The sequence below is a fragment of the Oratosquilla oratoria genome, chromosome 7, assembly GCF_046742065.1.
Source record: "Oratosquilla oratoria isolate Oo_2021 chromosome 7, ASM4674206v1, whole genome shotgun sequence".
NCBI classification, from domain to species: domain Eukaryota; kingdom Metazoa; phylum Arthropoda; class Malacostraca; order Stomatopoda; family Squillidae; genus Oratosquilla; species Oratosquilla oratoria.
The window spans coordinates 31,299,466-31,314,465 of record NC_134783.1 but is presented as its reverse complement, the minus strand read 5'-3'; the positions used below and the strand labels follow the sequence as shown (position 1 = coordinate 31,314,465).

At 39.0% G+C, this 15,000-nt stretch overlaps 1 protein-coding gene across 5 annotated transcripts in view; it reads right to left on the bottom strand.

The window, feature by feature from the left end:
• Positions 1 to 15,000, bottom strand: part of LOC143027036 (uncharacterized) — a 106,338-nt gene that overhangs the window by 17,232 nt on the left and 74,106 nt on the right. For all 5 annotated transcript variants that reach the window (XM_076187889.1, XM_076187885.1, XM_076187890.1 and 2 more), the window contains 5 exons: positions 9,466 to 9,591; positions 8,268 to 8,415; positions 4,561 to 4,741; positions 3,899 to 4,174; positions 1 to 16 (listed from right to left, as the gene is read on the bottom strand). The exon at positions 1 to 16 is cut by the window's left edge and continues 275 nt beyond it. In XM_076187889.1, the coding sequence (XP_076044004.1) occupies positions 1 to 16; positions 3,899 to 4,174; positions 4,561 to 4,741; positions 8,268 to 8,415; positions 9,466 to 9,591 (747 nt within the window). The remainder of the gene's footprint in view (positions 17 to 3,898; positions 4,175 to 4,560; positions 4,742 to 8,267; positions 8,416 to 9,465; positions 9,592 to 15,000) is intronic.

The following is a 15,000-nucleotide window of genomic DNA, read 5'->3' as shown; positions in this document are numbered from 1 at the left end:
TCCTGCCGGGGGTTTCCTGGAAGGGCGGTGGTCGATGACATGAGAGAAAACACGAGTAGGCAAAAAGTGGACGCGTACACTCTCCCTCCTCTCCTCATCCTCCCTTTTCCTGCCTCTCCCCTTCCTCCCTCTTTCGTTCACGCACATGAAAGCACATGAGCACATACATGTTAACACATTTACTAAAAAATGACAATGGAAAAACAAGAGGTCATGAAAAGAAACCCAGAAAGGACAACCATAGAAGAGATAAGAAAAAGAATAGCTTCCCACACAGAATGCTGAATATATGGAATAACTTAGATAAAAAAAACAGCGTGTGCAAATACTATTCACGATTTTAAGAATAAACTTGATGCTGAAAGATACAAAGACGGGTCACTACGAGCATAGCTCCCTTCCCGTATAATACAACTAGGTAAATACAATTTTTTTTTTTTTTTACAAACTTTTGTCTGGCTTTTGCCACGCAATTTCATGCAGTTAAATTACGTCTCCAATAGTGTAATGATCATGTGCTCTGAGACTGGGCAGTGTCAACAACCCTCTCAAGGACCAGAGCAATCGCCTAATCTCCGTCAAAAAACCTTGAAATCCCACCGTCAAGTCACTCATCTCCGCAGTTCGATACGTCTCCTTCAGTGTAGAGATTTACGAAATCACATTCCCCCCGGCCCGTGCGGTAGCCTAGTGGATACCGCGTGGAACTCATGAGCAGGTGGTCGTGAGTTCGATTCCCGGGAACCTCTGCGTGCTATTTACATTGATTCCTGACAGCCCTGGCCAGACGGGGAGGTGACCTAAACATCGGCCTAAAAACCCTGCCAGGAGTTTCTCACTCTCTATTTCGTGGGAGTGGGATTGTAAGATGAGCGTATTACTCCTGAACATGACCTCTGTGAACTAAGATTGTAAGGAGCATACGCAAGGAGGGGCATTACTGACCCCGAAGCCGCCATCTATGCCCTGTGCTGGGGCAGGTGACAGTCACTGGTAGGAGTGTGAGAGAGAAGTAGAGGACTCAAACCCGGGACTAAAATATACGAGACCCGCATAGGTTGGCGCCTTCAGCTGCGAATTACGAACTCGCGAATATCAAGATATCCATGACATGCAGATGAGGGGGATCGTGTGTGACTGTCAGAGTGACTGACCTAAGAGCTGCTCCAACTGGATCAGTCAAATCTGGTTTAATGTTAAGATCGACCTGCAGTTCCATATGGTTATCGACAGTGACAAAGCAGGTCAACAGGAGACCTTTTCGGTCCATAGTAAAGTCGTATTAAGAAAAAAGTGAATATCATAATGAAGTGAATACTTATACCTATATGGAAATAAACTCATCTGCTGGGATTCGAACTCCCGTCTGAGCGGCTTGCGTCTTACAAGACGAGAATCGTACCATCACGCCATCCTGACCCTTCAAAACGACATGATGGTACGATTCTCGTCTTGTAAGACGCAAGCCGCTCAGGCGGGAGTTCGAATCCCAGCAGATGAGTTTATTTCCAAATGTCAATTGACACAAACACTTATACCTATATACCAGAAGGCTTCTTCACCCTATAAAGGAAGTACCCAGCCAAGGCACCCATCCATCTCCCTATTCACCCCACACTCATCCGTCATCCATTCGTTTCTCTTTTATCTTGAATTCTTGTGGATGAAGAGCTATTCCTGTCCCTTACACACTGCCTAGGTCAGCCAGCGATCAATCAATTAGTCCGTTGCCCCTGGTCTCTTGCAGAAGACCCACAGCCTTCAGGTAACCGGCAACAGCCACCTGGTGGGACCATAACTCACTCAGGGAAGATATATTCTCTTGTCGAAGGAGTGTTAGTGTGAGGGTGTATGAGTGTATGAGGTGAGGTATTAGTATGAGGTGTTCTGTGTTCTCTGTGTGGTGGATGCATGTGGAACAGTTTGAATTTGTGGTCAGGGCTATTCTGTGTTGGTACTGTGCTAATGTGGTTCTTATCGACTGCTTTTTTCGTGGTGCTTATGTCTGGCGGTCGTAGAGTATTGAGTTTGGTACCGTAATGTCCAGCTTACAAGTAGCTCCACCGTGCATTGGGACGGTGAGGAAAAGAAGACCCACTGCTAATGCAAAATGGACACAACTCTCTTCACCTCCTCAAATATCCACAGTGAGGATTCAAGTCAAAACTTAAATAGAATGGCCCCATTACAAGGGTAATAAAACATCAGTGCATAGAAAACGACGTTGTTGAGAAAAGCTCTACCAGAGAAACAGAACTCCATGTACATATGTCTCTAGCTAGGGACGAAAAGATGTGGAGTCATGGCGGGAAATCGGGTATTCCCTTGAAAAAAAGAAAAGCCCGCGGATAGGAAAATGATGTCCTTACAAGTGACATGACTATGAAAACCTCCTCTGAACATATGTGCCATGACGCAAGTTTATATGACCTCACTGAGTAGTGTTTTTCTGAACACTATGGCACGTAGTACATAACCCATGACCGGTTGTCATCCTGCCTGTATGTGATTTCTGACAGCCGCTAGTTGATTTTATTCTGCTGACTGAAACCCTCCGCCCTTGGAAGTTTGATGACTTAGTTTGGCAGTAGATCAACGACGGGTGCTAAGATAAGAGGGAGGGTGGAGGGGAGTGGAGTGTATTTAGGGATGGAATGGGTAGGAATGATTTTATGCCCTTTTCTTTTTGGCTACCTGCCTTGAAAGGGGGAAAAGGCCTTGGTATATATATGTATGTATGTATGTACCTACAAGTGACGATCCTGCGAAAGTAACGTCAGAGAGAATCTCCCGTCAACATCTTCATCTCCGTCTGGAACTACAGCCCAGTTTGAGCACATTTAATGCTTACTAAACAAATAAAGATGTAGTTTAAGATTTTACACGAAGACCTTTTGTAAATGAACCTCTTAAAAACAATCATGAAATAATGGTTATTGGATTTAACCGTAGCTTGAGTGTCAGACACCGAGAGTGGAGTATAATACTTGCTCTGGGTGAACTCTTTTTTTTTTTCGACCAAACTTGTGTTTTTAGATATTAGAGCCCTGAATGGCTCAATGGACCTCCAGGCGGTATCCTGAAACCCCGTATGTTTTAAGGGTTATACATACATACATATACCAAGGCTTTTTCCCTCTTACAAGGGAGGTAGCCAAAAAGGATAAGGCATAAAATCATTCCCGCCCATTCCATCCCTGAATACACTCCACACCCCTCCACCCTCCCTCTTATCTTAGCACCTCCTGGAAGGGTCATACTCTTGGTTTACGTTAGGGTGACCGGAAGTCATATGTCATCACTACGTATGTTTCCAACTTGTTAGGATCGCCTGATGGCTTATGCAGACAACGCACACATAAACAAAGCCAATCACACACATTCCTACCACAAGCACACTCTATCTTAAATGCCTGTGTGGCAGAAGAGAAGGCACTCTCGGCCTCGGGATCTCCTCTAAGGTTCTCCATCGAGGTCAGGCTGCAACTACCCCTTCTTCGGAGATTCTCGAACTCACTAGTAACGCTCTATCTTAGATGCCTGTGTGGCAGAAGAGAAGACACTCTCGGCCTCGGGATCTCCTCTAAGGTTCTCCATCGAGGTCAGGCTGCAACTACCCCTTCTTCGGAGATTCTCGAACTCACCAGTAACACTCTATCTTAAATGCCTGTGTGGCAGAGGAGAAGACACTCTCGACCTCAGGATCTCCTCTAAGGTTCTCCAGCGAGGTCAGTCTGCAACTACCCCTTCTTCGGAGATTCTCGAACTCACCAGTAACATTCTATCTTAAATGCCTGTGTGGCAGAGGAGAAGACACTCTCGACCTCAGGATCTCCTCTAAGGTTCTCCATCGAGGTCAGTCTGGAACTAACCCTTCTTCGGAGATTCTCGAACTCACCAGTAAGAGAGGCACGACGAGACCCAGGTTGCTTGGCAAGAGACGACAACCCGACACTTGCAGGACGTGGGGGCGAGTTTGGACGAGACGAAGGGCGGGAGGACGGTCGTGAAGAAGGGCGTGGCGAAGGCGTGATGGGTATCTTGGGCAGCGTGGGCGTGGTACACTCCTCCTGAAGAGAATGGCGCCTCTGAAGGGCGGGCACGGGTGGAGAGGAGGGTGCTGGTGGAAGGCTCAGTTCTCCCGTCGGAAACTCGGGGATGTTGAAGGTGTTTTCTGTCAATAAGAGTAGTATTAGTCTCTTTATTATGACTTCACATTTTACCAGGTATTTTTGTTAACAGAAGTACTAAAACACACACACACACACACACACACACACACACACACACACACACACACACACACACACATATATATATATATATATATATATATATATACATATATATATATGTATGTATATATATATATATATATATATAAGCAGATATAATTTATATTTACATATATATAATTGTTGTCATATTCTCTATACATAGGTACTAGAGTAAGACAATATCGACAAACTTTTTCCCTCAACTGTACATGTCTGATTATTCTATTCTGTTATTTCTAAGAGTTGGTGACATCCCCAATCATACACTGGGGGAGACACTGACCTTCACCCCCCAGCCTCCTCCTGAGGGTGGGCACTGGCGGAGAATCAGACCGGAAGGGTTCCTCCGGCGGTGGGGGAGACGAGCCTTGCGCGACGACGTCGTCGTCGTCGTCGTTCACCTCTGCCTCTCCCTTCTCCTCGTCGTTCTCGTCAATTCCCCTCGTCTGCAGCGCACCACGAGGCTGCAGGTCACAAGGTAGTTATTATTCTTTTCTGGATTTTTCTAAAAAAAAAAATTACTCCCGGCTGTCTTTTAATGAACCCGGGTGTATGTTTGTCCCCCCACTGAACCGGCAAAAAGGGACACGTGTGTAATAAAAGTTTTAACCGTTAAAAAAGGAGGGCAACAAATCTTACGATTAGATCACCAGGAACAATGCCTTTAGAAACCGAAGCCGACAAAAAGAAGCGCCAAAGACATTTTTGGAAGTGGGTTACAGGTACTCGAAAATTTCAAAAGCCGCTTTACAAAATTATAAGAGTTTGAGTTGCCGACTACGGAATGAACATGCCCAAACTTTTCCAAGCTTATACCAGGCTGTCAAAAAATTTTGTGTTAAGGAATCTGTGCGGGAATTTCATCGAAAGGAGATTAAGTTCAATGATTCTCTACGGAACAACAAAGATTTTCAATATTCCGAAGAAATGTTTGACAGTCGTGAACTTTTTGATGGACAAATTGAAGACAGTGTTTCTGAAGGTTTTATGAAGCATTACTTTGTCGGGTAAAACTGGGCGTCACCCGGGCGTGAAGCGAGCAGCGCCGCAGGCCAAGCACCCACGGCCTGGCCGTGGCTGGCGAAGCCAGGTGCTTGTAAATTAAAAAAAAAAAAAAAATCCGCTATTGGCAAAGAAAAAGTGTTTTGATAAATTTACTAGATTTTTTGTAAATTACTTTTCGTGTTCCAAGTCTTCTGGATCTCGGAACTGTTTTGTTCTCAATATTGAAGAGTCATTGGTCTTAGAAATCCCCGATCACAGAGAACTACCTGTGTTTATCATAAGAGAAGTACAATCGCTGACATAAATTCACTGCATTTTGTGATCAAGAGTCTTGTAGTCCAACCGTCAGTAAGATAAAGAGTTCCTCATCCATCTCGTGTTTTCCTTCTACCATTTCCACTCAACTGTCTCGCCATCAAATACCATGTATATATGTATACAGTATATGTATACATGTATGCATGCGTATATGTATATATTTATATATTTATATATGTATATATGTATATGTGTATGTATGTACATATGTATATATTTATATATGAATATATGTATATATGCATATATGTATATATGTATATATGCATATATGTATATATGTATATATGCATATATGTATATATGTATATATATATGCATATATATACATGTATGTATGTATATATTTATATATGTGCATATGTGTGTGTATATAGGTATATTGGTATATATGTGTATATGCATATATATATATATATATATATATATACATATATGCATATATATGTGTATATGCATATATATATATATATATATGTATATATATACATATACATATATATATATATATATATATATATATATATGTATGTGTGTATTGAATGAGAATCAGACAAGAAACAATGGTCTCAAACTGTCCGGAAATAGATTCAATTTGGAAGTAGGTAGAAACAACTTTGCCAACCGTGTAGTTAATGAATGGAATAAACTTCCTGCACAGGTAGTGCAATGTAGTTCAGTTCGAAGCTTTAAGAATCATTTAGATAAATACCTAAGATGCTGTAATGATTATAATTTATGTTATATTATTTGTTTTTGTTTTGTTATAATTTGTCTGTCTGATTTTCATTTATTATTAGTTATATGTCAATTTATAATCATTTACTATTTACCTTTTTGTTTGTTATTCAACTATACCTATGCATTTATTTGTGTATTTTATTTGTTATTTTTACATTATTATAGTTTTAATTTATTATTAATATGATTTTTTTTTTTTTTTTTTTCATCCGACCTAGATATGGATCAAAAGGTCTCCTGTCGGCATGCTCCGCCTTTGTAATCCTTTGTAATCCTTTGTGTGTGTATGTGTGTGTGTATGTGTGTGTGTGTGTGTGTGTGTGTGTGTGTGTGTGTGTGTGTGTGTGTGTGTGTGTGTGTGTGTGTGTTTGTGTGTATATATGTATATATGTAGATATGTATATATTCATGTATGTATATATGTATATATGCATACATGTATATATGTATATATGTATATATGCATATATGTATACAGTATATGTATACATGTATATATGTATATATGTATATATGTGTATATGTGTATATATATGTATATATGTATGTATATATATATATATATCTATATGTATATATGTACATATGTATATGTATATAGGTATATTGGTATATATGTGTATATGCATATATATATATATATACACATATATATATATATACATATATATATGTATATATATGTATATATATATATACATATACATATATATATGTATATATATACATATGTATATATATATATATATATATATATGTATATGTCAATCAATATGTTTAAATACATATTTGTATCTTCTGTCAACCTCACAACAAATGTAATTAAATTGATGCATAACAAGTAATCTGATCCAATTTTTTTTTATCAACGAATATCAGAAATATCGCCATGATGCCCTTAATGCATTTTGGTTAATTATACTATCTATTCAGAATTGGCTTAATTCGTATTACAGTGGCTATTTTCTAGATTCTTGGGTTAAGCGTTAATCGGTTGATATTTTACATTTACAATATAAAGCGCTCTAGTTCATAATACATTCATTCATATTGTATGCATGTGAAGTAAACAAAAACACTTGCTACCGTATCCATAAGATACACGAGATACTGTAGTACTTAGAATTGAATCAGTGTTTACATTATCTGTTCATGTTTGTCTCATTTACGTGAGAACCCGAGTGTAAAGGGCCATTTACACGGTCGAACAGTTTGACAAACCAGGTTTGTCAAACCGTTTGACCGTCTAAATGCCCCTTAAGTTAACATTTGTGCACCAAAACCCTTCAATTCGTTAACAGTCCATACATACTTTAACATTTATATTCTCCTTTCTCAGGTAATCCTACTGATTTCTAGCAAGGGGTATTTGTTTCCATTGTAGGATATGAAAGACCGCGTTCATAATTTGATAATTATTAAGAAATAATAATAATAAAGTAAGTGATAATGAAGTAATAAAGAAAAACTTCTCATTTCGGGGAAACGTGATTTTTCGATACCTAAGACTTTCTGGTCACGACCAAAGGAAATATTCTAAAGAAAGATTACGACACACTAACGAAGCAGAACTGTGATATGAAATGAGCTTATTTCTATACACTGATACTGATGCCGCCCGCATGACGTCAGCTCTTGATTCTTCTAAGTATCAAGTCCCTAAGTTCCTATATATGGTGGGATCGGTGTAACAAAGTGCACACCCACATTAGAAAGAGGTACTCGTCCGCCTCTATCATCTCATCACCTTGGACATGAAGGACTACCTTCCCCGCCCACCGCCCACGCCGCACTGTGAGTCAAATGCAGTAAAGCGAGGCAGAGCTTATCCACCGCAGGGGCTGACACCCCCGAGCATGGCTTACCCCCACCTCTTCATCACACGGACCCGCAAAAGCTTCGCTCCTGTCCTACACATCTACTTACCTTATCCAAGGACTTTGAGTCACTGCTTCTTGTGGAGGTAAGCGAGGGCGTGAGTGAGGGCGTAAGTGACGGCTTGATATGGGGCGTGAACCGCTGAGTGGGCGTGGTCGACGTCCCACGAAATCGACTACCGTAAGGCGAGGGTGATCTGCCAAGTGGGTGAGAAAAGTTGGCAGGTTAATATATATTACTCGAATGGAATTATAGTACACGTATACGTGCATGCAAAATTTTACAAACACACGCACACAAGCACACACACATACACACAAACGCACACACACATATACAAATACACATACACCCCCACACACGCACACACACACGCATGCACCCCCATCACCTCACACACACACGCACACACATACACACACAAACGCACACACACATACAAATACACATACACCCCCCACACACGCACACAAGCACACACATACACACACAAACGCTCACACACACATACAAATACACATACATCCCACACACACACGCACACACACACGCACACACACACGCACGCACACCCATCCCCACACACAAACACACACACACATATGCACGCACACACACATACATACATACATACATACATACATACACACATACGTATACACACACGCACACATATATACACACATATACACTATGAGCATGTCCCTCTTCCCGTAAAATACAACTAGGTAATACACACGCACACATATATGGTCACATACATACATACATATATACATACATACATACATAAATACATACATACATGCATACATACATACACACGAGGATGCACACGCACACACACACACACACACACACACACACACACACACACACACACACACAAACACACAAACACACACACGCACAGTCATACATACACACTCACGTGATAGCGTCTCAGATTGCTGTTCTGTATGTATTTATGTGTGTGTATATGCATATATGTATGCTTGAATGCATGCATATATGTATGCATTTTTCTATTTCTATCTCTCATAACCTTAACCTCACATTTTCTCTCTTTTTCGGGTATTTCAAAGTATAAATAACACTAGATAAACAATTATGAAAGTACTCATAGTAATAAAAAATAATAAATAAAATATAAATTATTTTGACTCAGAAAATGTTTGACAAGAATCCAGCTAATTGACTCTATCCTCTACTTCTATCTTTGCCTCAAGCGGGACATCGAACTCACCTCGATCTGTCCGAAGAGAGGGATTCCTGCCTCGACTTGTCCCATGTCTTTCTCCGCCTGCGCGGGAGCGTCGACGAATCGCTTTCCTCCGTTGGCGTGTCGCGTTCCACGGAATGACTCAATGACCTGAACGAGGGACAAAAAAAGAGTCAGTTCCTCAGAGCTGCCGTGCCTGTACTGTGTTAGTTGTAGACACATAGCCTTGTTATGACAGGAGTCATCAACAGAGTCCCTGAGAGCTGTTGGGTCATAGATGACTGCAGTAGGTCTCTTCTAGATATATAATCTTCTTGTAGTCTAGGCCATGGACAGATATGACTTTTCTCCATGCTATTTTAAATCATCTGACGTCAATCAAGTCAGATCAAACTGGGGTAACTGCTTCAAACAGTGAGATGGTGAGTGATTGCGTTTCAGTGATCAGCGGCGAGGAGGTACAATCTCTACGTAGTAGAATTGTAGCCTTAGAAAAGAATGTTGAGGGCCTTAAAGAGGAGAATCGAGTTCTTCGCTCGAAGGCCCAAAACACGGACAACAAACCATGTTTGGAACCTGGGTGGAAAGCGATGACAAACAAAACACGGAAAGATGGTAAAAAGCCTTTACCAGGCCAGCTTGAATGCAGAAACTCTGTTCAACCTCTTGTGGGTCTACAAGAAGAAAGGAAGAGGATGCAAGAGAAGAGGGGTAGTTCAGTCGCTAGATCCCTGTCCACAGATAAAATTTTGGTTGTAGGGAATAGCCAGGTGACATATTTAAATAGGGACTCCTGCGGCAAAGATAGGAAGCATAGGACCCAGGTGTGTTTCCCCGGGGCGGTATAGGTGACATTAGAGACAGGATTGTAGAGTGTATAGTCGGGGAAGGTAAGAAACCCAGTGTTTGCTTGAGTGCTGGTGGGAGTGACATGGGTAGGTTATGGAGTGAGGAATTTCTTAAGCGGTTCTGGAATGCACTAAATAAGATTAGGAATAAGGAAGGGGTTCCTTTTGTATATGGAATCCTTCCGAAGCGTAGAGTTGGAGGCATGTGGCATTCCAGAGCTATTACAATGAATTGCAAGCTGGCAAAACATTGGGATCGGTTTCATGGCAAGAATTATCTATATACAAGGGACGGGGTGTACTTGTCACCCAAAGGATTTCGGCTCCTTGCTGAATCCCTTGAGCGAGAAGTAGGCATCCTACATTTTTTTTTTTTTTTTTTTTTTTTTTTTTCATAGGAGTCGGGCGGGGGAAGTATCGGAATATAGTCCGAGAGGGACTTTGAAATTAATCACCTAATCAGGTGGAGGGAGGATAAACTAAAAGTTTACTATACAAACAGCAGAAGGGTAATGAATAAAATTGACTTGCTGCAAGGTAAAGCATACGTAGAGAGATTTTATATCATAGCTATTACTGAATCCTGGATCAATATGGCTTATAGACTATCCTTCCAGAAGTCGAGATAGAAGGATATAAGTTTTTCACAAGTATAGGGTTGGCAGGAGTAAGGGAGGAGTAGCACTTTTCGTTAGAAATACAATCAATTGTATTATCAACAATTCGATTAAGAAAGAGGATACTACGGAATCTATTTGGGTGTAGATTATAGACAAGAATAAGAAATTAATTATTGGCGTCCTATATAGACCTCCTAAGCTCAGCATCGAGCAGACTGATCCCCTGATTTATGAAATTCATAGGCTGTCCCAGTACAAAAGCGTTGTGATCATAGGAGAATTTAATTATAGAATCATTAGCTGAGAATTTTTAGTAGGAAATCAGGAAGCGCAAACTTTCATAGATATGGTGCACGACAAATTCCTAAAACAAATAATTGCCGATCCTACGAGGGGAGAAAACACTCTGGGCTTACTTTTAACTAATAATGAACACCTAAGGAGTAAACTAAAAGTGGGAGATAGTCTAGGCTCTAACGATCATCAAGAAAAAATATCTATTATTAATTAGGAAGAATTATATATTGCGAATAACGTTCTGTTACCGGACTTCAGGAGAACAAATTTTGATGAGATCCGACAGTATTTAAGATATTTGATCACTTACAAGACCGACGTAGGAGGCTGTGACGGAGTAAGATACACGGTCAGTCCGGACGTCATTACCGCGGTCAGAGGTCGGGTCACGGCGGATATTATGCGTATCTCAGGTCAGGTCACTTACAAGCACGAGATCAACAGCCCGGTCAGCATTATGGATGAAATGTATAGTAACCTAGCAGCCTTAATTCTAAATGCACAAAATAAATTTATTCCCCTCAAGTCAACACAGAGGAATAGTAATACTCCCAAATGGATGACAAACAGGCTGATATATGAGATCGGAATGAAAAGAAGACTTTACGCATGGATAAAAAACGGGGAAACTATCTAGCGATAGTTAGACCCATCCTTGAGTATGCGGTACATTTTTGGTCTCCGTCCTACAGAATGGACATCAATTCACTAGAATCAGTACAGAGAAGAATGACTAAGATGATACATGAACTCAGAAATTTGTCTTACGAAGAGAGGTTTAGGCACCTTAACTTACACTCTCTGGAAAGACGCAGAGTGCGAGGTGATCTAATAAAGGTGTTCAAGTGGATCAAAGGCTTTAACAAGGGTGATGCAAACAAGGTAATCATATTGAAATAATAGGGCAGGACTCGCAGTAATGGTTTTAAGCTGGGCACATTTAGATTTAAGGAGGAAATAGGCAAGAATTGGTTTACTAATAGGGTGGTCGACGAATGGAATAGACTTAGTAACCATGTAGTAAGCGCTGAAACTATCAGTTGTTTTAAAAAACGATTAGACAACTTTATGGATGGGGATGACAGGTGGTGATGGATACGGAGCTGCCTAGTGTAGGCCTTATGGTCTCTTGCAGTCTCCTTCATTCTTATGTTTTTATGTTCTTATGTTATTAGCGCCAGGAATAAAGCTAACTGATCATTAGGTTTCATTGCTAGGACGGTTACGAATAGAAGTGCAGAGGTAATCATGAAACTCTATATAGCGTTAGTTAGACTTAATAACCATGTAGTGAGCGCTGAAACTATCGGCTGTTTTAAGAAACGGTTATACAACTTTATGGGTGTGGATGACAGATAGTAACGGACATGGAACTGCCTAGTGTAAGCCTTATGGTCTCTTGTAGTCTCCTTCATTCTTATGCTCTTATGTTAGCAAGAGGATCGGTGGGTCATCGTAGTGTAAGGATTCGTCGTGATATTCATGACGTTCTCTATGTTGAATAGATTTGTAGTTTGGGGAAAAAGAATAAACGAGAGTTGCCATAGTCAAGGATACCATTACTAGGGAGTCATCATGGAAATCACTCTAAATATTAAAACATAAAAGAAAAAAAATCACAGTCATATTTCTCTTATATTATGTATGTTACGTTGGAGAATAAGCATGTGAAATACGTATATACTTCATTTCAGAGTTTTTACTCATAAAATTATAATTATAGATGCTGATGCCTAAGTGTATATTATTTATTGAACACAGTATCACATAACCAATAAAAGACCAAAAGATGTGTGATAGATATAAGTTTTGATGTGTACTAGCAATAAAACCATTCTTAGAAGTAAGACTGTGCACCAAAGATTACAAATAATATGGTGAATACTAAAAAAAAAAAGTCCATAAATGATTAAACCCTATTTTCCCAAACTTTGAATAACTAATAGAAAGTAATGTTTCAATTTGTGACAAAACCAATGACAATTTAAAATAAGACAGACATCTCGGTCTCCTTGGTGTCGAACAAACAAAACAAAAAATAAACCAGCCTTGGAGGAGTCATTACTAATGCATATAATTATAGGGCAGGCAGTGAAAACAATAAGCTGAAGCTCAACTACAGAGAACATTTGGAGCCTAGAGGAAGAGGAGTTTCTTAATGAATAGTGTGTGTGCGTGTATGTATGTATATTTATATATATATATATATATATATATATATATGTATATATATGTATATATATATATATATATATATATATATATATATAGATATATATATATATATATATATATATATATATATATATATATATATATATATATGCATATATATATATATATATATATATATATACACGGCAACGGACAATACATATAAGTTAAGATGAAGTTTTATATGAAAATGGAAAACAACACAATCACATCATCCATTAGTCACATGGAATGCCAAAGGATGACATATAGAAATTTGAAGGACTCAGTCACACGGTTATGACACGTAGTGAGGATAAGTGAATAATGGTCTTGTGACAAATCACGAGAAGTCAACAGAACAGTATTACTTGGAATATGTGTCATACAGGAGAAAATACGAGGAGGGGAGAGTGATAACTATTGAACAACTATTATAATAGTTGTTCAATATATCACCGAGAAATAAGGTCCTGATGATGAACAGATGAACACGAGAATTTATTGAACTGATGTCAAGAACAATGAGCACAGGACTCCAAGGGAGGCTCTTTTCGGTGCCTTTAATAATTTGTTCTAGCTGCCGTCAGGTGATTTTTTTCTGTTTAAGGAAACCCATTCCGCAGCGAAAAAGAATTGAAAATATCATTTAGATAAACACCTAAGCAAGATGCTGTAATGATTATAATCTATTTTATATTATTTGTTTTTGTTTTGTCGTCATTTGTCTGTTTGATTTTCATTTATTATTAGTTATATCTTAATCTATTATTTACTATTTACCTGTTTGTTTATGTATTTTATTTGTTATTTACATTATTATAGTTTTTATTCGTCAATTTTTTTTTTTTTACATCCGACCTATGTACGGACCAAAAGGTCTCCTGTCGGCATGCTCCGCCTTTGTAATCCTTTGTAATCACAAGGCTTTTCTCGATTATTATTTAGTCTAGTTTCTGCAAAGTCTTTTTACTGTAGTGAAGAAGACACTCCCTTCACATCAAAAGGATTTAAGGATATTTGTCTTATTGGGTCAATAAATGGGATTTCAGTCTAGTCGAATACCAGATGGAATCGCATTGGAAGTTGGGATCACTATAGTTTATATCACCATCGATCCTGAAAAGGACTAAGTGCAATTCAAAATGCTGCAATTTTCCACTTCTTACTTTTATTTTATTTTATTCGTTTTTATTCTATTTCATTTCACTTTTTATTTTATTTTATTTTATTTCATTTGTTATAATTCAATTTTATCTTATTTTATTATTATATTCTATTTTTTTTTATTCCATTTTGTTGCTTCAGAGTTCCTCAAATCAAAATTAGTCTAAACGTTCTGTAGACTCGAAATCCATCGATTCTTTATTCTAACTCGATTGCTACTAGACAATCAGAAACTAAGTGGAGGAGATCTATGTCCTTGACTATACGATGCATTACGCACTGAAAGTTTCACTTTACGAACATAAATCAAGTCTTTTTCTCTTCATCGACTCAGGTGAGTTACGAGGTCGTAAAGGACTCGCCCACGTCGTAAAGTTACGATACCAGACACTGTAAAACTCAGAAGAGGAAGCAGTGATACAGATGCCGATGAT